This window comes from Heptranchias perlo, chromosome 1 (assembly GCF_035084215.1).
Source record: "Heptranchias perlo isolate sHepPer1 chromosome 1, sHepPer1.hap1, whole genome shotgun sequence".
Classification (NCBI taxonomy): domain Eukaryota; kingdom Metazoa; phylum Chordata; class Chondrichthyes; order Hexanchiformes; family Hexanchidae; genus Heptranchias; species Heptranchias perlo.
Genome location: NC_090325.1, coordinates 85,805,414 through 85,830,788, shown reverse-complemented (window position 1 = coordinate 85,830,788; position 25,375 = coordinate 85,805,414). Strand labels below are relative to the sequence as shown.

Here is a 25,375-nt window from a genome sequence, read left to right as displayed (position 1 = left end):
TGGGGCCGAATGGCCTACCCCTGCTCCTACTTTCTATTTATAAAGCCCAGGATCCCGTATGCTTTTTTAACAACCTTCTCAACTTGTCCTGCCACCTTCAAAAATTTGTGCACTTATATCCCCAGGTCTCTCTGTTCCTCTCCCCTCTTTCGAATTGTACCATTTAGTTTATATTGCCCCGCCTCATTCTTCTTGCCCAAATGTATCACTTTGCACTTCTGTGTTAAATTTCCATCTGCCATGTGTCCACCCATTCCACTAGCCTGTCAATGTCATAGGATCATAGAAGTTTACAACATGGAAACAGGCCCTTCGGCCCAACATGTCCATGTCGCCCAGTTTATACCACTAAGCTAGTCCCAATTGCCTGCACTTGGCCCATATCCCTCTATACCCATCTTACCCATGTAACTGTCCAAATGCTTTTTAAAAGACAAAATTGTACCCACCTCTACTACTGCCTCTGGCAGCTCGTTCCAGACACTCACCACCCTTTGAGTGAAAAAATTGCCCCTCTGGACCCTTTTGTATCTCTCCCTTCTCACCTTAAATCTATGCCCCTTCGTTATAGACTCCCCTACCTTTGGGAAAAGATTTTGACTATCTACCTTATCTATGCCCCTCATTATTTTATAGACTTCTATAAGATCACCCCTTAACCTCCTACTCTCCAGGGAAAAAAGTCCCAGTCTATCTAACCTCTCCCTATAAGTCAAACCATCAAGTCCCGGTAGCATCCTAGTAAATCTTTTCTGCACTCTTTCTAGTTTAATAATATCCTTTCTATAATAGGGTGACCAGAACTGTACACAGTATTCCAAGTGTGGCCTTACTAATGTCTTGTACAACTTCAACAAGACATCCCAACTCCTGTATTCAATGTCCTGACCAATGAAACCAAGCATGCCGAATGCCTTCTTCACCACCCTATCCACCTGTGACTCCACTTTCAAGGAGCTATGAACCTGTACTCCTAGATCTCTTTGTTCTATAACTCTCCCCAACGCCCTACCATTAACGGAGTAGGTCCTGGCCCGATTCGATCTACCAAAATGCATCACCTCACATTTATCTAAATTAAACTCCATCTGCCATTCATCGGCCCACTGGCCCAATTTATCAAGATCCCGTTGCAATCCTAGATAACCTTCTTCACTGTCCACAATGCCACCAATCTTGGTGTCATCTGCAAACTTACTAACAATGCCTCCTAAATTCCCATCCAAATCATTAATATAAATAACAAATAACAGCGGACCCAGCACCGATCCCTGAGGCACACCGCTGGTCACAGGCCTCCAGTTTGAAAAATAACCCTCTACAACCACCCTCTGTCTTCTGTCGTCAATCCAATTTTGTATCCAATTGGCTACCTCACCTTGGATCCTGTGAGATTTAACCTTATGTAACAACCTACCATGCGGTACCTTGTCAAAGGCTTTGCTAAAGTCCATGTAGACCACATCTACTGCACAGCCCTCATCTATCTTCTTGGTTACCCCTTCAAAAAACTCAATCAAATTCGTGAGACATGATTTTCCTCTCACAAAACCATGCTGACTGTCCCTGCCTCTCCAAATGCCTGTAGATCCTGTCTCTCAGAATACCCTCTAACAACTTACCCACTACAGATGTCAGGCTCACCGGTCTGTAGTTCCCAGGCTTTTCCCTGCCGCCCTTCTTAAACAAAGGCACAACATTTGCTACCCTCCAATCTTCAGGCACCTCACCTGTAGCTGTCGATGATTCAAATATCTCTGCTAGGGGACCCGCAATTTCCTCCCTAACCTCCCATAACGTCCTGGGATACATTTCATCAGGTCCTCTTGAAGCCTATTACTATTCTCCTCACTGTTTACTACACTTCCAAGTTTTGTGTCATCTGCACATTTTGAAGTTGTGCCCCATACTCATTAATATATATCAAAAAAAGCAGTGGTCCTAGTACTGACCCCTGGGGAACACCGCTGTATATCTTCCTCCAGTCCGAAAAACAACCGTTCACCACTACTGTTTCCTTAGCCAATTTTGTTTCCATGCAGCCACTGCCCCTTTTATTCCATGGGCTTCAATTTTATTGACAAGTCTATTATGTGGCACTTTGTCAAATGCCTTTTGAAAGTCCATATACACAACATCAACCGCATTGCCCTCATCAACCCTCTCTGTTACCGCATCAAAAAACTCAATCAAGCTAGTTAAACGTGATTTGCCTTTAATAAATCTGTGCTGGCTTTCTTTTTTAATCCATACTTGTCCAAGTGACTATTAATTTTGATACAGATTATTGTTTCTAAAAGCTTCCCCACCACTGAGGTTAAACTGACTGGCCTGTAGTTGCCAGGTTTATGCTTACTCCCTTTTTTGAGCAAGGGTGTAACATTTGCAATTCTCCAGTCCTCTGGCAGCACCTCCATATCTAAGGAGGATTGGAAGATTATGGCCAGCACCTCTGCGATTTCCACCCTTCCCTCAGCAATCTAGGATACATCCCATCCGGACCGGGAAACTTATTGACTTTAAGTACAGCTAGCCTTTCTAGTACCTCTTCTTTATCAATTTTAACCCATCCAGTATCTCAACTACCACCTTTTTTTTTTACTGTGACTTTGGCAGCATCTTTCTTGGTAAAGACATATGCAAAGTACTCATTTGGTACCTCAGGTTCGCCCTCTGCCTCCAAGCATAGATCTCCTTTTTGGTCCCTAATTGGCCCCACCCCTCCTCTTATTACCCATTTGCTATTTATATGCCTATAGAAGACTTTTGGATTCCCTTCTATGTTAGTCGCCAGACTATTCGCATAATCTCTTTTTGCCCCCCCCCAATCTTTGCAGGATAGAGGTGAGGAAAAATTTCTTCACTCAGAGGGTTGTGAATCTTTGGAATTCTCGACCCCAACAAGGCTGTGGCTGCTCAGCCGTTGAGTGTATTCGAGACTGAGATCGATAGATTTTTGGACACTAAGGGAATCAAGGGATATGGGGTTAGGGTGGGAAAGTGGAGCTAAGGTATAAGATCAGCCGTGATCTTATTGAATGGTGGGGCAGGCTCAAGGGGCCGTATAGCCTACTCCTGCTCCTATTTCTTAGGCTCTTATGTTAATTTGAGTGACTGAACACCTTGACATTTTCCAGCTGATCAGAGAGAGCCAGCATGGATTTGTAAAGGGTAGGTCATGCCTGACGAACCTGATTGAATTTTTTGAAGAGGTGACTAAAGTAGTGGACAGGGGAATGTCTGTGGATGTTGTTTATATGGACTTCAAGAAGGCATTCGATAAAGTCTCTCATAAGAGATTGTCAGCTAAAGTTGAAGCTCATGGAATTGAGGGCAAATTTTTGACCTGGTTAGGAAATTGGCTGAACAGCAGGAGACAGAAAGTAAGGATAATGGGCAGGTACTCAAATTGGCAGGATGTGACTAGTGGTGTCCCACAGGGATCTGTATTGGGACCTCACCTATTCACTGTATTTATTAGCGACTTAGATAACGGGATAGAGAGCCACATATCCAAGTTTGCCGATGATACAAAGATAGGCAGCATTGTATTACAGAGCGATGTTATGTGAATGGGCAAAACAGTGGCAAATGGATTTCAATGTAGGCAAGTATGATGTCATTCACTTTGGACCTAAAAAGGATAGATCAAGGTACTTTCTAAATGGTGAAAAGCTTGAAACAGTGGACGTCCAAAGAGACTTAGGGATCCATGTACATAAATCATTAAAATGTCATGGACAGGTACAGAAAATAAACAAAAAGGCTGATGGAATGCTGGCTTTTATATCTGGAGCACTAGAATACAAGGGGATAGAAGTTATGCTACATATATAGAAAGCCCTGGTTAGACCTCACCTGGAGTATTGTGTACAGTTCTAGGCACTGTACCTTAGGAAGGATATATTGGCCTTGGAGGGAGAGCAGCATAGATTTACTAGAATGACACCTGGACTCCAAGGGTTAAATTACGAGGAGAAATTAACTAAGGTTGTATTCCCTGGAATTTAGAAGATTAAGGGGTGATTTGATCAAAGTTTTCAAGATATTAAGGGGAACTGATAGGGTAGATAGAGAGAAACTATTTCCGTTGGTTGTGGAGTCTAGGACTAGGGGGCATAGTCCTGGCTCTGATTTTTAGGCTTTCAGGAGTGAAGTTAGGACATACTTCTACACGCAAAGGGTGGTAGAAGTTTGGAACTCTCTTCCGCAAAAGGCAGTTGATGCTAGCTCAATTAATTTTAAATCTGAGATTGATAGATTTTTGTTAACCAAAGGTATTGAGGGATATGGGGCTAAGGCGGGTATATGGAGTTAGGTCACAGATCAGCCATGATCTCATTGAATGGCAGAACAGGCTTGAGGGACTAAATGGCCTACTCCTGTACCTATGTTCCTATGTCCCATATTCCTATGTTCTAATCAGCTCAAATTTCTCTAAGTGCTCAGTCACTCTGTCCTTAATTATAGATTTCAATAACTTCGCCACAACAGATGTTAGATTAACAGGTCTATAATTTCCTGGTTTCTCTCACCTTTCTTAAATAATGGAATTACGTTTGCAATTTTCCAATCTAATGGGACAATTCCTGAATTGAGAGAGCGTTTGGAAGATTAATGCGAAAGCACCTGCAATTTCCTCACCTACTTCCTTTAAAACTCAGGATTGGAAACCATCAGGTGCTGGGGATTTGTCAGTCTTAGGTGTCATTATTTTTTCTAATTTTTTTTTCTTGCTTACATTAACTTTAGTAAGTTTCAATCCTTGATTCATTAGTTTCCCTGGAATGTCAGGTATATTATCCTCTTCCTCTACTGTGAAGACTGACAAAAGTAATTCTTCAACAAGTCTGTTGTTTCCTTATTTTCATTTGCAATGTTACCCGCATCTGTTTTTAAAGGGCCCACATTACCCTTGACTACCCTTTTTCTTCTAATATAATTGTAAAAACTTTTTGTGTTAATCTTGATATCAAAGAATCATAGAATGATAGAAAATTTACGGCACAAAAGGAGGCCATTCGGCCCATCGTGTCCACGGCGGCTGAGAAACTAGCCACCCCGCCTAATCCCACTTTCCTGCATTTGGTCTGTAGCCCTGCAGGTCACGGCTCTTCAGGTACACATCCAGGTATTTTTTTAATGAATTGTGGGTTTCTGCCTCTACCATTCTCTCAGGCAGTGAGTTCCAGACCCCCACCACACTCTGGGTGAAAAGTTTTTCCTCATTTCCGCTCTAATCCTTCTACCAATCTCTTTAAATCTATGCCCCCTGGCTTTTGACCTATCGCTAAGGGAAATAGGTCCTTCCTATCCACTCTATCTCGGCCCCTCACAATTTTGTACACCTCAATCAAATCACCCCACAGCCTCCTCTGTTCCAAGGAAAACAACCCCAGCCTATCCAATCTGTCATCATAGCTAAAATTCTCCAGTCCTGGCAACATCCTCGTAAATCTCTTCTGCATCCTCTCTAGTGCAATCACATCCCTTGCAAGTTTCTTTTTGTATTCCCTTTTTGCAGCTCTTACTATCTTTTTTTGTCTTCCTTTGTTGTTTATATCTCTCCCAGTTCCCTGGATCTACACAATTCTTTGCTCTTTTGTATGCTCTTTCCTTTAGTTTTATATTATCTCTTACCTCTTTTGTCGGCCAAGGCTGTTTTATTTGGTAGTAGAGCTCTTGCCCCTTAGGGGTATATACTGGTTCTGTATTGAGCTTTCTTTTTCAACACCTCCCACTGTTCATCTATGGTTTGACCCGATAACAGTTTTGACCAGTTTGTTGTCATCAATCTCTGTCTCATCCCGTTAAAGTTTGCCTTACCAAAATCTAGCATTTTAGTAACTGTGTGAGGTTTGAAAAAGGAGAAACTTAACATCTTCTGTTAAGAACTAAAGATTTGTGCAGCTATCGTCCCATTTAATCTTATCTGGGTGCAGTATCAAATATCTTCATTTTTTTTGACAGTGGTACTAATAAAATAAACATGTCTGTCTATAGTTCATGTACTTATTCAAGGTTTGTGTATTTCACTTTTATACATTCCCTGCATCCAGATTTCCTTACTATTGGCTCTGCTGAATTGTTGCAGTTTTGCCTCTGAGTCAGAAGATTGTAGGTTCAAAACTTCAGCACATAACCTACGACTGATACTCCAATGTGGTGTTGATGTTGAGTTTTGGAGTGTGATCTTTTGGATGAGATGTTAAACCAAAAGCCTGCTTTCCTGTTCTATTGGTTTAGGTGTACGATAAAAGATCTTGCTGTACTAGCTGAGAGCAGGGAGTTCTCCTGGTGTCCTGGCTAACAATCCCCCTTCAACCAACACCACTAAAAAAAATTAATTTTTTATTTGATTGCTATTCGTGAGTTCTTGTTTTGCAAAAAATGTAGACTTTCTGAGATGTGATGAAGCACTATGTAAATACAAGTCCCGTTTTCTATGTGCAAATGATGAAATGATTATAGGACTGGCCCCATTGCTCCATTAATGGTCTGTTAAGTGTTAGTTCATTACATTTTAGAGCAAATATCACAAGTGGATGCACAGTATTTGTCATGCTAACACCAACAATAGGAAAATTTAGATCCAGACTGGCAAACGTAATGAAGTAATGGAGATGGATAGCTAGTATTTTTATGCCAACACTGATAACAGAACATTAGTTGCAGTAGACTGCTTTTATCATTTTGCATGGTGTCCAGCTATGCAGTTCAGTTTAGTATCAATTGGATATTGCAGCTAAAAGCTTTTAATGATTTGCAGTTTTTTAAATTGTTTTCTATAAATATAAGAATCTGACTGCATTATTTCCCGTTTTGTACAGCTAGCGCATGGCACAAGATTACTTTGCATATTCTTCAACCTGCTAAAGTTCTAGTGCCTCTTTTTGTCCCCTCCTCTCTAACCTTTTTCTAGGAAACTGTTGAGATCTATATCGATGTATTTTTAAAAAAAATATGGCTTGAAAATTAACTATAAGTCATATATATTCTGTTATAGTTACTGGGTTAACAGATAAAGTGCCCTAATCCAAATTCCAATCAATACCACTTTGGCAGGTCAGCTGTCTCTTTGCTAGTTGTAACTGGAATTATAATTCAAATAACTACCATACATGGAGTAGACTGATTTTCTGTACAGTGTAAACAATAAATAAACTTCAGCATATTTTCCTGGCTTGTCAAGGTCAGTATTTAGAAATTTAAAAAAAACCTGTATTCATATTCATTTTATACAGTTTCACAGTTTCTTAAAATATTGATTAATTTTGAAGTGTTGTTTGAAGTTTTAAATAATCCCATAGAAAAAAAATGAAATTTATTTAGCGGAGCTTCTAGAAATCTTTAATGAGAGTTGAAGAATTGGACAAACGTGGTTGTTTTTAATGTTTAAAAATGTGACCGGGAGAGGCTCAAGTGAAAATATGTATTTTAAAATCTATAATTTATGTTGGCTTTTCTGTCTACTAATTTTATGTGGCTTGGATAATCTTACAGTAATGAGGTTAAAGTTAATGATCCTTGACCACAAATGCCAATGGTCATTAATGGGGTGGAAAATGCTAGCATTTGGAATCCCCACTGATAACAGCTGTCAGGACAAAAAATGGATCCAAACAGAATCCATCAAATTGATTGTTGTATGATGATTTTGCAGGTGAAGGAGGATATGCCTATCTAAAAGAATGGCTGTGGTGGGGAGGACTCCTTTCTAGTAAGTCCATTTCATACACTTTGGATTTAACTCGAGCCTCAAACAAAAAAAATGAAGAAGTATATAAACAAACCATTGAAGGTCAGTTTGTGGTAAGCCAAGGTACAAGATTGTTGTAGGTGATTTGTCTCATCTGCGAGTTTAATTGAAATTCTGATTGCTTTAATAGTGGTTTTGTTTTAGGCTGTTTGCTACAGTAATGGATCCTATACAATTAATCCATTCATTCAATTGATTGCTCACAATCTTTAGCTGGCTAGAGCAGAGTTCACATACCACACTGTTACAGATATTCTGACTCTGTATTCCCCTCTCAAACAACAGAAACTTGCATTTCAATGGTAAGAACTGTCCCAAGGTGTTTCAGAAATAAATGGGCACTGAGCCAGGAAGGGATGACTAAAATCTTGGTTGAAGAAATGAGTTGCAAGAAGGTTTTTAAAATTGAAAAGGCAGAAGTCATTAAAGATAGTTTCAGTGAAAAGGAAGGAGTGAGCCTGAGGGAGGCGGGGATGCGCAAGTAGTGGGGTGAAGGCGGGATAGGTGCATATGCAGCCAGTGCCAGAGAAATTGAGTTTCAGGGGTTGGGGGGATGGTGGTGGTGGTGGTGGGATACAGGGCTCATAGACTGCAGAGAATGGATGAGGTGAGATAATGGAGACATTTATACACAAAGATGAGGATTTTAAATTTCATGTATTGGGAAGGGTGAGTCAGTGTAGATCAGTAAGAATAGTGGTGATGGGTGAGAGCAACAGGATATGAGAATTTGGACAAGTTGTACCTATGGCAGATAGACGATAGGAGGCCAGCAAGAAGAACATTGGGCCCGATGTTACCAGGGCTGCGGGCTCTCGGCGGGCGGGCTATCGAGCGCGTGGGTAACGCGCCCGGTGAAATAAGTCAGCCACCCGCGTGATCGTAGCCCAATTGGATCCACTTACCTGCTCCTCCGGGTTCCCCACTGCTGATCTGCGCATCGGGCGGGCTGCGCATGCGCAGTAAGGTCTGTCAGCTGGAGGAGCTCTATTTAAAGGGGCAGTCCTCCACTGACTGATGCTGCAAGAAATAGGAAAAATTACAGCATGGAGCAGCCCGGGGGAAGGCTGCTTCCAGGTTTAATGATGCCTCACCCCAGGTATCATTGGATGGGGTGAGGAGGAGGGGAGGATAGAGATCTTCCCCCTGGCGGGCAGGAGGAAGCGGCCTGCCTCTGCCACCAAGAAGACCTGGCTCAAGGTGGCAGAGGAGGTCACCTGCACCACCAACATATCACGCACCTGCATACAGTGCAGGAGGCGCTTCAATGACCTCAGTAGGTCAGCCAAAGTGCGTACACTTACTCGTTCCCCTACACTCCCTCTGCCACATCACCGCCCCCACCCCACATCTCCTTCTGCACTGCCAACACTACTCTGTCACATCACCCCTCATACCCACTCAAACCTCATCCTCATCGTACCTGCACCTACTCACCTCGCCAGTACTCATCCCGCCACTACCACTCAGCCCAATCCTCATACAATCTCATGGCTCTATCTCATACTCACCCTCTCGTGCATCTCTTTCACGGCCAGCCTCACTCAACCTGCCACTACCTGTGCTGCAGCCACAGGGCATGCATCACATATGTGCAGTAGGAAGCGTAAGGCAAACGTGTCGTGAACATGAAGGGGATGCACAAGGGTGTTTGAGGGTTTGTCATGGTTGTTACTTATATTGGATTTCTGACCAACTCACATTACATATTATATTGGCACCACTACTGCCATGTCTTCGCGAATCTTGTCTGGTCTGTGCAATAATGCCCTTTCCTGAAGATCACTATGACGACCCACAACTGATGCCACCCATTGTGTCACTGCAGAGTGGGTGTAGGTGTATTTGCAGGGCTCTTTTGTGCAGACGGCTGAGAGACGTCGGTGATGTCCCCGGTTGCACCCTGGAAGGATGCGGAGGAGAGGTTGTTGAGGGCAGTGGTGACTTTGACAGCGACAGGTAAGAAGATGGTGCTCAGGCCAGCCAGGAGCAGCTTGGCATGAAGGAGGCTGCAGATGTCCACGACTACATGTCGAGTGACTCTGAGCCTCCGTGTGCACTGCTGCTCAGAGAGGTCCAGGAAGCTGAGCCTCGGTCTGTGGACCCTGTGGCGAGGGTAGTGCCCTCTGCGACGCATCTCTCTCTGCGGTAGCCCTCCCTCCTGCTGTACAGGTGGATGTGTCACAGCACTGTGTTGTGGAGCTCCACGTGTCAGAGGTTGACGGCGTGGATGGCGAGGCTGGTGATGCTGTTCTCCCTCCGAGGAGGTCATGACTGCAGCTACAGCGGCCCCCATCCGGAAGATGTGCATCTGAGGGGGTCCGCAAGGTAGGTACATGTCTCTGGACCCCGGGGTAAGTGTGCAAGTTGGTGACTTTGATTGTCAGGAGGAGGATGGTGGAGGCCAAACTTTGTCCCAAGTGACAGAGTGGCCTCCTGCAATGAGTGAAGGTCTCCCCCCACCACCTGTCAAATGGACCTTTGCAGCTGCCACAGGCTGACAGCTGCAACAGGTCCATTTGAACTAGGAGTGTTTCCCCCAGTGTGGGAAACTGTCCCAGTTTGCTCTAAAATCCCACCCCTCCTCACATAATCCCTTAATCAGGTCAGTTAATGACCTGAACAAGCCAAATAGATAGCTTCAAGTGGCATCCCGCTGGCTTTAATTGCCTGCGGGATTCCCACCAGCGGGGGCTGCGTGCGCATGCCGGCGTGTCAGTGGGGAACCTGGAAGTGCGCGGGTTCGAGGCGGGCTCCGGGATTTCCCGATTTTCGGGGCCCCCCTGCCAGGAATGCACCTGATAGCGGGTGCTAAAATGCTGCCCATTGTAATAGTCGGGTCTGGAGGTGACTAAGGCACTTGTCACATTTCAGGAGCTAGTGACCATGTTTCCACAGAAGGATTTAGAAAAGATGTACTTTAAATGTGTTTTAAAGTATAGTGTTTCATGCAAGTATTTTTAAATAAAGGGGCTGACATGATGATTAGTTAAGATGCTCCTGAGCTAGCTTTGATGTTGTTTCCTCATAGCTATAAATAATCAATTTGTTATCTTGTCTCAGTAATCAATAGACACCCGTTCTATTGGGAAGTCACTGATTTTTTTTGGCTTTGAACGGAGGGAGATGAGTCAGAGATGGACACAGGCTGGCAGGGAGGTTTTTGAAACAGGATGCTGGACAAATATTCTAACTGCAAGGAAGCAGTTGAGGAGTCGAGAGAAGTGGTGGAAAGATAGAGCTATACATCAGTGTAAAAATTGATAGAGGAGGTTAAGAAAGGCTGGCTGTACTTAAAGTAGATAAGTCACCCGGTCCGGATGGGATGCATCCTAGGTTGCTGAGGCAAGTAAGGATGGAAATTGAGGAGGTACTGGCCATAATCTTCCAAACATCCTTAGATACGGGAGTGGTGCCAGAGGACTGGAGAATTGCAAATGTTACACCCTTGTTCAAAAAAGGGTGTAAGGATAAACCCAGCAACTACAGGCCAGTCAGTTTAACGTTGGTGGTGGGGAAGCTTTTAGAAACAATGATCTGGGACAAAATTAACAGTCACTTGGACAAGTGTGAATTAATTAAGGAAAGCCAGCACGGATTTGTTAAAGGCAAATCGTGTTTAACTAACTTGATAGAGTTTTTTGATGAGGTAACAGAGAGGGTTGATGAGGGCAATGCGATTGATGTTGTGTATGGACTTTCAAAAGGCATTTGATAAAGTGCTGTGTAATAGGCTTGTCGGCAAAGTTGAAGCCAATGGAATAAATGGGGCAGTGGCAGCATGGATACGAAATTGGCTAAGTGACAGGAAACAGAGAGTAGTGGTGAACGGTTGTTTTTCGGACTGGAGGAAGGTATACAGTGGTGTTCTCTAGGGGGTAGGACCACTGCTTTTTTTGATATATATTAATGAATTGGACTTGGGTGTATAGAGCACAATTTAAAAATTTGCAGATGACACAAAACTTGGAAGGATAGTGAACAGTGAGGAGGATAGTGACAGGCTTCAAGAGGACTTAGACAGGCTGGTGGAATGGGCGGACACATGGCAGATGAAATTTAAACGCAGAGAAGTACGAAGTGATACATTTCAGTAGGAAGAATGAGGAGAGGCAATATAAACTAAAGGGTACAATTCTAAAGGGGGTGCAGGAACAGCGAGATCTGGGGGAATATGTGCACAGGTCTTTGAAGGTGACTGGGCAGGTTGAGAAAGTGTTTAAAAAAGCATACAGGATCCTGGGCTTTATAAATAGAGGCATAGAGTACAAAAGCAAGGAGATTATGATGAACCTTTAGAAAACACTGATTCGGCTACAACTGGAGTATTGTGTCCAGTTCTGGGCACCGCACTTTAGGAAGGATGTGAAGGTCTTGGAAAGGGTGCAGAAGAGATTTACTAGAATAATTCCAGGGATGAGGGACTTCAGTTACGTGGATAGGCTGGAGAAGCTGGGGTTGTTCTCCTTTAGAGCAGAGAAGGTTGAGAGGAGATTTGATAGAGGTATTCAAAATCATGAAGGGTCTAGACAGAGTAGATAGAGAGAAACTGTTTCCATTGTCGGAAGGGTAGAGAGCTAGAGGACACAGATTTAAGGTGATTGGCAAAAGAACCAAAGGCAATATGAGGAGAAACTTTTTTACGCGAGTGGTTATGATCTGGAATGCACTGCCTGAAAGGGTGGTGGAGGCAGATTCAATCGTGGTTTTCAAAAGGGAATTGGATAAGTACTTGAAGGGAAAAAAATTGCAGGGTTACTGGGAAAGTGCAGGGGCGTGGGACTAGTTGGATTGCTTTTGCAGAGAGCCAGCACGGACTCGATGGATCGAATAGCCGCCTTCTGTGCTCTAACCATTCTGATTCTATAAAGTGGAAACTTTTTGCATGCCATGGATGAAGTTGCCAAGGGGCAGCATGTAGATAAGCAAAGGGGTATCGAAGTATAGACCCTTGGGAGATCTTGAAAGTAATTATGAGGGGAAGGGAAAAGAAGCCACTGCTGGGGAAGCACTAGTTGCTTTTGGATAGGTAGGAATGAAACCACCAAGGGTAAGATTGGAGAGATTTTTTGAGGAGGATGACACAGTTAACCATATCAAATGCCGCTCACATGAACAGTCTTTCTAGGGCAAGCTCCACATCTAAAAGCAGCAACAATAGTGACAGTGCCCTGAGATAGTTGTTATGTGTCTCTGCCAAAGTGGGAAAGAGATGTGAAAGCCATTGTTTAGTAGCCAGCAAGTTGCAGCAAAATTTATTTTGGAAAATCTTTTCTGTCCCAAACAAGGTTGGATAATCTTGAGTCCCAAGGGGAACTGAGAAAGTTCTTTTGTGTTTTGGATTCTTTAGCCATATTCTAAGCTCATAGTATGGACAGTCCCTTGTGGATGGAAAGAGCCATGGGGATTAAATTGGTTAATCCCGGAACCCAGGTGCGGGCATCGCCATGCGCGATTACCCCCGCGCCCGGTGGTTCCGACGCAGGCAGCACGTTGGATTTGTGCTGCCTCCTCATTTACCTGATAGTGCAGCATCGAGGGCGAGCTGTGATGTTCCCTCCAACTTTGGCACTTTTCACCAGCAGGGGGCCCAAATCTTGCGTGAGTTGCTCGAACCTATTAAAGGCAGCCTGCACCACATATTTAAATGCAAAATATAAGATACGGGCCCCACGGAGTCTGAACAGAGGTCATACATCGCACATGTAAAACACAGATGCAGGTCCCGTCCCTATGTTTACAAACTGATGAGTTATGTTAAAACATTGAATAAAGGTTGCGCACTACTAAATCCCACATCCACCAATCTGCAATCTGAGTTTATACCAGGCCTGCGAGAGAGAGTGCACCAAGGTTCTGTGCTGATGCACTGGAGAACTTGGTGGAAAGAAGGAGGGGCCTCCTATAACCACTGGGGGGCACCCCAGACATATGCTCAAGTGGCAGTAGGGGACAAAGTCAATGCCAGGCACATAGCACCACGAACATGGTTGCAGCGCAGGAAGAAGTTCAATGCTTTGACTCAAGGTGAGCGATGTCAAGTGGCATCTCCTACCAACTGCACCACTAGTCGCATCCACTGCTCCACGCACTACAGCCCCCATCACCCGCATACCAACAAACTCTCTCAATCAGTACTCAACTCTTCCAATCAGATGCTTCCTCTCACCCTTATACATTACCACTATTTCATGCCGCACACCCACAACTCACCGGTCTCTCACACTGGCAGCTATTTAACCATGACAGGCACATCACCCAAACATCCTGGGGGTCATCCTCCAGGCTGCCTACAACATGTTTACCTGGTCGTGGTTAAGACAATGCTGCACCCAATGCAATTAGTGCCAACATTATGTCTATTCCTTTAAATAAACGTTGCACGTTAATCTAGCACATATTCTCCTTACTTTACATGCAGCCGGTGTTTGTTATCTGCGCCTGCGTGAACCCCTTTACCAAGATGGTGTATGTCACGCTAGAAGTATGCGCGCGCATTCCGGACGCCATTTTGGAACTTCAGGAGGCAGCACGGTGCCTATATAATGGGTGCTATACGGCCGAATTTCTAGCGCCATGTACCTCTGAATAAGAATCCAAGAAACTGGTTGTATGGGGCAGGAAGAAAAATACCGATTGCCTTTGTAAAAATTATTCACTAAGTAATTCAGTGTATTGCCAGGGACATTGGGGCCACTGTGAGTGAATCATCAAATGGGTTCAACAACATTCTGTTGACAACCTTAACATTAACTTAAGTTGGTTGGTCAGGAAATTTTATTCTGTCTAGGTATTGAAGATCCTACTGAAGAAATTAGAGCTGCATGAGGGAAAATTACTTTCTGATGCACAGATTGAGGAAATGTTGGAACTTTAAGAAGCATCAGCAAAACCTCAAAGCCATCACTATGGAATGGATACCTCCTAAAATGGTTTACCCCCCACCCCCCAAAAGATACAATAAGTCCTTTGAAGGCCAAAGGCACTCTTTTTTAATATATATTTGAACTGCTTTAAGCAACCTAATCAGCAACATGAGTGAGACTGCTGGAAAAGGTTTAATCCTACTGGCTTGTCCGTCTGTTCCTCTGTCACTAGTTGGGCTACAAGTCGGATAGAATCTGACATTTTGCAGAGATGTGCGATCTTCTGATGGAATAGCCTCAATAGTTTAGAAACTTAATAATATCTCTGTGATCAATGATGAACATCATATAAGCCAAAAGCAATTGAGGGAACTCTTGACTTAGCAGTGCAAAACCTCCTTGCAGACAAAGTTCCAAATTCACACAGGAGTTCAATGCACGGATCTCTCAAAACCTCAGTCTATTTGCTCAAACCCAGATTAGAACACTTTTTCCAGATCTTGCAACCTGTAGTAAGACTGTATACTACCAAGCCCTTTTGCCAGGGTTTATTCACTCAAGCTATGCAATTACAGGCAGTCTCTAAAGCAAACCATGATGCCTATCACACTTGATCACTGCCTCTTGTCAAAGACCAGGTGCAGGCTGTTCAGTTCACGGCTTTGTCTCGAGGGTAAGATCTATTGCTTTTGGTGTTTTGCTTTGCAGTATGTTGTACCTCCATCTGGTGTCATTCTTGTGAATGTTACAACTGCTGCTACTGACTTAGTTGGAAATGATATTTTTGGCAGAAGGGGGTCTGAATTACTGCAAGCTTTTGAGAAGCACCAGCAGAACTTGCAAATAATTGCAAGAATGACTATGAAGTGCAGAAGCCCATGCAAAGAGCACTCCTTGCTCAGATGACAGGCCATAACAAAACTCGTTAACAGCAAGAGCTCTTTCATGGCATCACCTGGACCTTCTGAGCTTAAATAGCTCACCAGTCCTGCAGCAGGGGTTTCTTGGAGGTTCCTGCTGTATCTCCTTCTGCAGTTTCAGGCAGAAGTAAAAGTAATTCACCATTTACTCCCTGCTCTCCGCTGACCTAGGTGGAAGGCTGCTTGCAGAAGAATTACAATGGGTGCATTGGTTTTAAGGACTGTTGGGGAGGGCTGTCTCCTTAACTTCATAAGCATACCCATCAGGTTTCATCACTTATGGGGCCTGATCATGTTAGCAGCATTGGCTGTAGAGAGAGACAAATTACTAGTGTCTAATGCAATTCGGGGTGGGGGGAGAGGAGTGTGAGGTGGGTGAGGAATTGGTCCCGTTATGCCTATTTTTTCTGTGAAAATTTAGAGTTTGAGGGACCAATTTCCGGGAACAATCTCCTCACCTGATCTCCTGCAGAAGTGGCTACCAATTTGGTAGTGAATGACTTTCAAGTATCCTGGGCTGTCACCTAAAACAGGCATTAGGCCCCTAATTAGCATACTCAAGGGACCTAATGCCAATTTAAGACCCCACTGCCAAATCTGCCTTGCATTTTTTCTGGGTCCACAGCAGCGTGACCACTGGTCAGTAAGGGGACTGCTGAAGGCCACCAACGGAAAGATAAGTAACATTAATTTTTACTTGCATTGATGTGGACCCAGGAGAAGCAGGAGTGCATCGGGATGCCTGATTGACAGCTCTGATTTTGTGTAGATGAGACTTGAGGCCCAATTTGGAGTGAGCTTCTTTGGGTGTGCGTTCTAGGCATCTTACCCACTTCATGCCGGTTTCCAGCGCAAAACCAATTTATTGTCCATGATCTTCCCAATACTAGATCTCGGATTCTAAACTACTTCCTCAAATAGGAAAAGTTTGTTCTATCTGTCTAGGGAATTGGCTGTCAGCCACAGACCTAAAGGGCATCTACTTACAGACAAGCCATCAAAAATTTCTTTGGTTCAGTTTCAAAGGGAAAGTATCAGAACAAAGTTTTGCCACTTGTCTTATTAATGATGCCGAGTGCTCCATTTTAATTTATTAATGAGAAGGTGATCAGGTGAGTGAATCAGGCATTGAAACTTTTCTGAATGAACTCTGTGGAGATATGTCAGCAGTGGGAAGGTATAGGAGAGGAAGAGATGGCCAAAACTAGGGCCTCTCCTTCCTTCCTTTGGAAGTCTAGCTCATTTTACAGCTGAAGGCATTGTATTGCCACCCTTGCTGTGGGTTTTGGCTACTACGGCGGGATAGCAAGGGGTCAGCTGATATCCCAATCCCTGCCTCTTTACCATATTTTTAATATGCCAAGGCGCCCAAAGGGCGGGTGGCTGACATCCCTGTTATTGGGGCAGGGATCTGGTGGTAGGCCTTCCCCATCCCATTTTCTATGCTGCATCTCGCTAGGACTGCCAGAAAGCAGGTGGTTTGCCAGAGGAAAATTCAGGCCGGTGTGTCAAATTACTTTAAAACATCTACAATCCTGCAGTAAGAAAATTGAGATTTTTTGTTTCTTGCATTGAAATATCTTTCAACTTGGTACTGAATCTCCAAGGAGACTGCAAGATTTGCATTATTCCAGAATTGATCCAGAATAAATTAATTCAGTTGTAGAAAAATGCTGGACTGAACAATTTATCATCTGTTTTAAGCTCCAGCAGAAAAGTAAAGGTTCAATTTGCATAGAATTACATAGAATGTCCAGCAGAAAAACAGACCATTCACAGTATCAGCGTATGGTACAGAACAGAAGGAGGCCATTTGGCCCATTGTGCCTGTGCCAGCTCTTTTTGAGAGAGCTATCCAATTAGTCCCACTCCCCAGCTCTTTCCCCATAGCCCTGTAAATGTTTTCCCTTCAAGTATTTATTCAATTCCCTTTTGAAGATTACTATTTAATCTGCTTCCACCGCCCTTTCAGGCTGTGCATTCCAGTGGGAACACCACTGTATACGTCCCTCCAATTCAGCCCAACTGGCCTGTGCCAGTGTTTATGCTCCACACGAGCCTCCTCACACCCCTCTTCATCTAAACCTATCAGCATAACCTTCTATTGCTTTCTCCCTCATTTATTTATGCATAAATTTAGTATAAAACAGGACTTGACAGCACAAATAACAGATTTTTTTTATTTTTTCCTTCTGAATTGGGTCTCTGTTCCAAAGGCTATATAGTGAGTTGTTCAATAGCAGCAAATTAAATGTGGATAAGTACTGTACAACTTGTAGTATTCTAAATCTGTAATGCAAATGCAGCTTTAGGGACAGGTCAATACGTAACTCATCTAACAGTAGCAGTTTTATAGAAGATAGAATTCGTAGATATATACACCGTGATTTTAAACTTGTAACAACCCTGGGAACTGGATAGGACACAATGGGAAATAAAGGGACTGAAAGTTTATGAACATTAAGGTGTATAATTCCTCGAGCCTTTCAAAGCTTACACTTACTATAATATTTTATTTTGCAGTGGGTGCTGGAGAAGCTGCTAACTTTGCTGCCTATGCTTTTGCACCTGCCACACTGGTTACCCCATTGGGTGCGCTAAGTGTGCTTATAAGGTATGATTTTTTTTTTAATGCAGCAATTAGAATACAGGAGTACTTTTTAAAAACAAAGTGTACCTGCATGGATGTAAGTGAAGCCACAATCAGGTCTGGTTATGATGTTCATTGAAAACCCTGACAATGCCCGGCTGTCTAGGCTCAGAGGAAGGTGGCCAGTTGGTCAGGGAATCAGGAGGCTGGGACCTGTGGAACCATACCTCAGCATAAGGTGGTAGTGCCTTTGGAAGAGAAAGGGAGGAGTGGTAGCTTTTACAAGATGAATTATCAGGCAGACAATCAAATTACTTAAGATAAGCAATCTAATCAACCATTCTGCTCTGATCCTTGTTGATGGGTTATGTAGAGCAGTGGTCTTGTATTCAATTCATAGGAACAGGAGTAGGCCATTTAGCCCCTCAAGCCTGTTCCACCATTCAATGAGATCATGGCTGATCTGTGACCTAACTCTATATATCCGCCTTAATCCCATATCCCTTAATACCTTTGGTTAACAAAAATCTATCAATCTCAGATTTAAAATTAACAATTGAGCTGTTTGCGGAAGAGAGTTCCAAACTTCTACCACTCTTTGCCTGTAGAAGTGTTTCCTAACTTCACTCCTGAAAACCCTGGCTCTAATTTTTAGACTCTGTCCCCTAGTCCTAGACTCCCCAACCAGCGGAAATAGTTTCTCTCTATCTACCCTATCAGTTCCCCTTAATAGCTTGAAAACTTTGATCAAATCACCCCTTAATCTTCTAAATTCCAGGGAATACAATCCTACTTTTTGTAATCTCTCCTCGTAATTTAACCCTTGGCGTCGAGGTATCATTCTAGTAAATCTACGCTGCATTCCCTCCAAGGCCAATATATCCTTCCTAAGGTACAGTGCCCAGAACTGAACACAGTACTCCAAGTGTGGTCTAACCAGAGCTTTGTACAGCTGTAGCATAACTTCTATCCACTTGTATTCTAGTCCTCTAGATATAATGGCCAGCATTCCATTAGCCTTTTTAATTATTTTCTGTACCTGTCCATGACATTTTAATGATCTACGTACATGGATCCCTAAGTCTATTTAGGCCTCTACTGTTTCAAGCTTTTCGCCATTTAGAAAGTAACCTGATCTGTCCTTTTTAGGTCCAAAGTGGATGACCTCATACTTGCCTACATTGAAATCCATTTGCCACAGTTTTGCCCATTCACTTAATCTATTAATAGCTCTCTCTAATTTCTCTGCAGAAATTGATCTTTAAAACATTTTGGGGCCAATTTTCCTCTCGGTACTGCCCTGTTTTTCAGCAGGAATGGGGCAGTAGTGAGACCAAAATCACAGTGCTGAAGTTATTACCAATGTCTGGCCCACTGCAATTTTGGAGCTGGCTGGGAAATAAGCATCCGACACTGCCCGAAACAAGCCGAAGCCTCATAAAGTAATGCAGATCAGGACCCTAGTATGTACATAGGACCTGATGCAATTTTCATGATACACCACGCTGCACAAGTCCTACCCAGTGGAATCGAACATAAAGCGCCCAAATTAGTTCTTAAGTAGTTCTTAAAGGGACCGCTGGAGGCTGCTTCAAAAATGCTCCAGGAAAGTTTTTTTTTGAATGATTTTTGTGGGGTCAGAAGTAGCATGAATCTTCTTGCCACGGCGCTTCTGCAATTTCTTGTCCCTCCCCTTTATCACCAATATACTGGCTCAGCTCTACAAAGGAGCTGGAATCTTGTGGCACCATTGAATTTTCATGATCTTTCTGAGGCAACCTAGATGGAAGTGATCTGATGTGACACCTGTAAATGGTCCAACTATCACACACATACAATAAGGATGTTATAACTATTGCATTGTAGATCTTAAGTTTTGTTGCCAGTTTAATGCTCCTTTTATCCCACGGAGTGTTCCAGAAACACTACTGGCTTTAAACTGTGGTTCACTTCATCTTCTAGGAGCGCATCACATGACATGGTGCTTCCTAGTTAGGTAAATCTATCCACTGAAGATGTGTGTGAGTCTAAAGTACAAAACTACTTCTAGTTCAGCAATAATTGGTTGTAAATTGGCAAGAAATTTGCACGAGTCTCATGAGAATGTTGCATTAGTGCCGGGGAGGCAAATTAATGGACCATGTTGAGATAGTACTGATCTGTACTGTACCTGACCTGAGGGTATTGCTTCTTGGTGCCAAAATGGAGAAATGCTTAATTCTCCAGAACTAACATCTGTAACACAAATATTCATATAAAAGGTGCAGTATGAATTATCTTATGTTTAACCATTTTCACTGCAATGTCTTGCTAACTTTTCTTTTTATAATTCGCAAACAGTGCCATACTCTCATCATATGTCTTAAATGAGCGACTAAATATTCATGGAAAGTTGGGGTGCATGCTGAGCATTGTAGGGTCAACAGTAATAGTGATCCATTCTCCAGATGAGGAAGGAATCCATTCCTTGCATGAGATGGAGGAAAAGCTAAAAGACACAGGTAAATTTAGTTCTATTACAACATGATATTTTTGTACACCAAGAACTTAAAGAAAATCTGTAATGGTAAGAGTCTTGGACACTTCAAGCCTGCTCCTTTTCAATGGATGTATAATAGGGATCATTTTCCAGTCAGTTGAGCTGGTAGAGCAACTCCTAAAAGGAGATTGGAAAATTGGGAGAACGGGCCCTCTGTTCATTTCCTGTTGGAGTGCAATTTTATAACCTACTGGATGCTGTGTGCTGAAGTGCTTGTGCCTATTTTGTGTATTGGGCTCAGAATTCATGCAAAAATACTTAACTACAGATCAGGCAAAATTTGTAGATTTGGTTTTTACTTTTTTTTTCTTTTGCATCCGGTTGGAATGGGAGCAATGGAAGTATCGTATGTGAAAGAACTCTTCAATTGGCAGGCTTCTCTTTATTTTTATTTATGCAATGTTTACAGTAACCTTTTAGCAATGTATTTTTAGTTTTTTTCCATTCTTCTGAAACTTGTGAAGTTTTGGAACTTTTCTTGGGGTGGGGCTGGAGAGGGAGGCAATTTTCATTACTTCCTTACCATCAGTTTGTTTTTAAAATGCCTCAAATGCAGTAATTTTTGGTTGAAATATTCCAAGATGAAAAAAGATATGTTAGCAGTATCAGCCATGTCTTGGCACACCTACCCACCAATGACCAAGGACAATGCTTCAGCTTGTTCCTTATTGGTAGAGGGCTGGTTGTAGAATTATGCCATCTGCAGCAAGGACACCTGTGGCCAACTTGCAATATCGGGACACCAATATCAGTGGTTGGCAAAGTCGTCACTGTCCTCAACTGTTATGCATGCAGTTCATTTCAAGGCTTGCACTGCAATATTGGATAATGTGTTGCCCCATAAGCATCAGTCAACTTGGCCAGTACTTTCATCGCGTATATCAGTATGAGACGAAGGATTGTGTTACTACAGTTTGATCTGTGAAGTCCTTGGAAGATGAATTTTCCTAGGTATTTAATTTTACATTGCATCTTGTCTGTGTATCTTGCTGAGACATGGTTATGCAGGAGATGTAATGAAAGAGTTGTAAGGTTGCGAGAGGCCTAGCCATGTGTGAGCACTGAATGTGGAACAGGTGGACTGGCAATGCTGTGGCATGGAATCCTGGACCATCTACCAGATACATGTAACTCCTGGTTAGTCTTAACATGAGAGGTTCCTTAAAGGGTGCCGTTATCTCCTGCATCTGTTCCCAGGTCCTTAAGGTACACGTGTTTTCATTGAGCCTAGCTGTTGGGCATGGTGCTCTGCTGTCTTTTTTAAATCATTCTGGGAATACAAGTGTAGCTAGCAAGATCGGCATTTATTGCCCATCCCTAGTTTCTCTTGAAAACAACCCTCTTATCAGCAACCATGTCCGCATCACCAACCATCAAATGAGTTCGGGGCAGAACTGCTCTGTCATTTGCCCACAGACTCCATTTTGCCCCTCCACATTGGGTTTTCTGCCTCCTCTCTTTCCCCCTCTCCCAGTTTTTGTCGGAAAAAAAATTCTGCCCTTTGAAATCACTTACTGGCCCCACATACAACCACTTTCCCTTTAAGTGGCTGTATCCCTTTTAATTTTAAGCAACAGCTCTTTAGCGTTGAATGCTCTCATGATTCTCATCTCTTTCTTTCCTCCCCTATTTCCTGCTTAAGGCAACAGTGGCACAGGAAGCTTACTTAATTGTTATACATGAACTGGGCTTGTGGCATCCAACAAGTCCAGCTGCCCATTCTGTTGACTTGTGTAATGGTTCACACATTAGAGTTCTGACAGTTTTTTAGCTGGCATTGCAAAATCTGGCCTAATATGCACACTAAGGGGTCAATTTTAACCTAACCTAACCTGCCCATCAAAAAACTGACTGGATCGGGTGCAACATTGGTTTTACCGCCTACCCGATTTTACGCTCCATTGAAGTCAATGAAGAGTAATATTGGGTAGAATGTAATACCGCCATTCACCTGATCCCATGGGTTTCCCACCAGGCGAGTTAGGTTAAAATTATCCCCAATAATTGTCTCCATGAAGCATCAGTTCTATTTGCAGACTGCGATGTGAAAATTGGAAGGAAGATTTTGTGCTGTATTTCCCTGCTTTTCTAATATAATTTTCAGCATAATATTTTGAGACATTGGATTTCAGTTGGTATTCTCTGTTCTCCATCTTTTGAATATTCCACAGAGTATTAACATTCACCCTCAGTCTGTCATGTCCTGGGATTTTTGAGCCTTTTTTTCTTCATGGAAAAGGTTTGGAAATGAGTTATGTTTAAGCATTGTGTTTTAAACAAAGTGAATTCACACAGGTTTTTGAAAAAAACACAGGCTGCAGGCATTGAAGTTGTGTGTTAGAGCCAGATGAGCCCATTTCTGGCTCTAACACACAACTGTCTGCTTCAAATTGAGATGATATGGTCAGTTGTCACATCCCAGGCCGATTAAGCCAGGTTGACCCATATTCATTTTAAGAGTAGAAGGAGATGTTTTTGTTAAACCCACACTCCAAGGGGACAGGAGAGATAAATTGTTTTATTGACTGGCCAACTGGCAAATCACTGAATGGAGAAGTCATCAGAGGGACCGTCCTCACATTGATTGGGAGCACAGAGAGAAAAGGACAAAGGGACACAGTCAGCCAGCCAGCTGGGGAGGAAGTGAGAGTAAACTCATTCATCTCAAGCCAAGAGCTAGTCAGAATCAGAAGGCTGACCAGGGTGAGTTAGGAGAGCCTGCTAATGGTGGTGATGTGGTGTATTTTATATTATTTTCTTGTTCTCAAAGAGGGTTTGGTAGTGAATTGAATCAAGTTGAGATTTGATTACATTTGTCACTCTACCTTAACTTGCTGTCCGTAAAATAAAGCTGCTTAACAATCCATATCTGGCCTTGTCCAACTTAAGTGTTTCCATCGCCTTTGGAAAGTTTGGAGAAGTGCACATAAGGGAAAGTGTGAAACACATGATATCCACTTCAGATCACAAAAAGATCCTATTGCTACACCCCTGTATAATTAGATATTGACCAGTGTGGGGACACTGCTGAATGTAAGATGCTTGGGCTACTTGTAATAGTGGCCAGCACCACTGTATCCAAGAGAATAAGGCAGACTCAAAACCTGTAACAAACTCAGAGTATCATCTATGAAGAAATGATTTTTGTTCATAATTTTATGATTTACATTTTGTGTCTTCTCTTTCTTCAGGGTTCATCATATTTGCCAGTGTAACAATCATAGTCTGCATGGTGCTGATTTTCTTTATTGCCCCCAAAGTGGGACCGACCAATATACTGGTCTACATCACCATTTGTTCACTGATGGGAGCCTTTTCTGTATCTTCGGTAAAGGGACTAGGTATTGCTATAAAGGAGCTGCTTGAAAAGAAACCAGTAGTCAGCAACCCGTTGAGCTGGATTCTACTCACCACTTTGATCCTTTCCATCAGCACTCAAATCAACTATTTAAATAAAGCTCTTGATATCTTCAACACCTCTGTAGTGACCCCTATTTACTATGTATTCTTCACTACTGTTGTCATAACTTGCTCTGTTATCCTTTTCAAAGAATGGAACAATGTGGATATTAAGAATGTCATTGGGATTATTAGTGGATTCTGTACCATAACCTTGGGCATCTTTTTACTTCATGCTTTTAAGGATATTCAATTCACCTGGGAACAGTTAACATCTCTCATTAAGAAAAACGATAAAGCAGAAATAACTGGATTTGGCCACGATGACCACCAAACATTACTGGAGAATGAGGACAGCCCATCTGCTATTTATGATGATGAAATACATTTATTCTTTAACAGAAGAAATGTTGATTTCAAAGAGTGTTCTAATCTAAGTACTGTAGATAACTAGCAGAACATGTGTAGCTTTCTGAGAAATGACTGCCTCTTGAACTTTGAGGTCTGCAGAAACATGTGTGTATCATCTACATAATCAAAGGATTACAAGATCTTCAGACTGCTATAGAAATGAAAGCAACTTTGACATATAAGAATTAGACTGTAATCTTAATTTGGGGCATTTGTTTCAGGGATCACGGTAGCGGGAGCTAATGTGAAATGTAAACATTCAATCTTCAAATAGTTATGGGATTTCTGGTATTAGATGGTATGCACAATTGAAGTGAACTGCTTCATTCTAGTGCAAAGATTAAGATCCTGGATGTAACTCTACAATACAACTATTTTAAAAGTATAGTGTATATGGCTTTTTAAAATACTGGGGCGCACTAGTTTTTATAAATTATTAAATCGTTGCCTACAACAATTTCTATATTTTGGCATTTGACGTCAATGCTTGTACATACTTGAAGCTTTACAGAGATAGCATCACACTCCTTGGTGAATGGTTTGTATTGAATGAGAATGTATTGAGTTTGCATATAACTGCACAAATTTATTTTTACAAATAAAGATTTAGTCTCTTGTATTTGAGATACAAACATGTGCTTAAAGGAATACATTTTTTGTAGTTTTCTTAATTCTTGATCATTCATTATAGCATTTATATTGACCATGTAAATAGATTTGATAAACTAATATCAGTAATTTTAGTTATTATGAATAATCTCTTGTTAGAATATATGCTCTAGGGTCAAAATTACCAAAGTATTTTTAAAAAAAATGTTGTACCTGAGATATATTCTTTATGTCACACATTGATTTTCAGTAATAGTGGCCTGGCTATTTATTAATTTAAAC

The 25,375-nt window shown here is 42.4% G+C and overlaps 1 protein-coding gene across 1 annotated transcript in view; it reads left to right on the top strand.

The window, feature by feature from the left end:
- Nucleotides 1-25,057, top strand: part of LOC137333465 (magnesium transporter NIPA2-like) — a 55,948-nt gene extending 30,891 nt beyond the window's left edge. The window contains exons 3-6 of the mRNA XM_067997654.1: nt 7,664-7,720; nt 18,069-18,159; nt 20,476-20,636; nt 23,866-25,057. Of these exons, the coding sequence (XP_067853755.1) occupies nt 7,664-7,720; nt 18,069-18,159; nt 20,476-20,636; nt 23,866-24,527 (971 nt within the window). The 3' untranslated portion in view covers nt 24,528-25,057. The remainder of the gene's footprint in view (nt 1-7,663; nt 7,721-18,068; nt 18,160-20,475; nt 20,637-23,865) is intronic.
- Nucleotides 25,058-25,375: the final 318 nt, after the last annotated feature.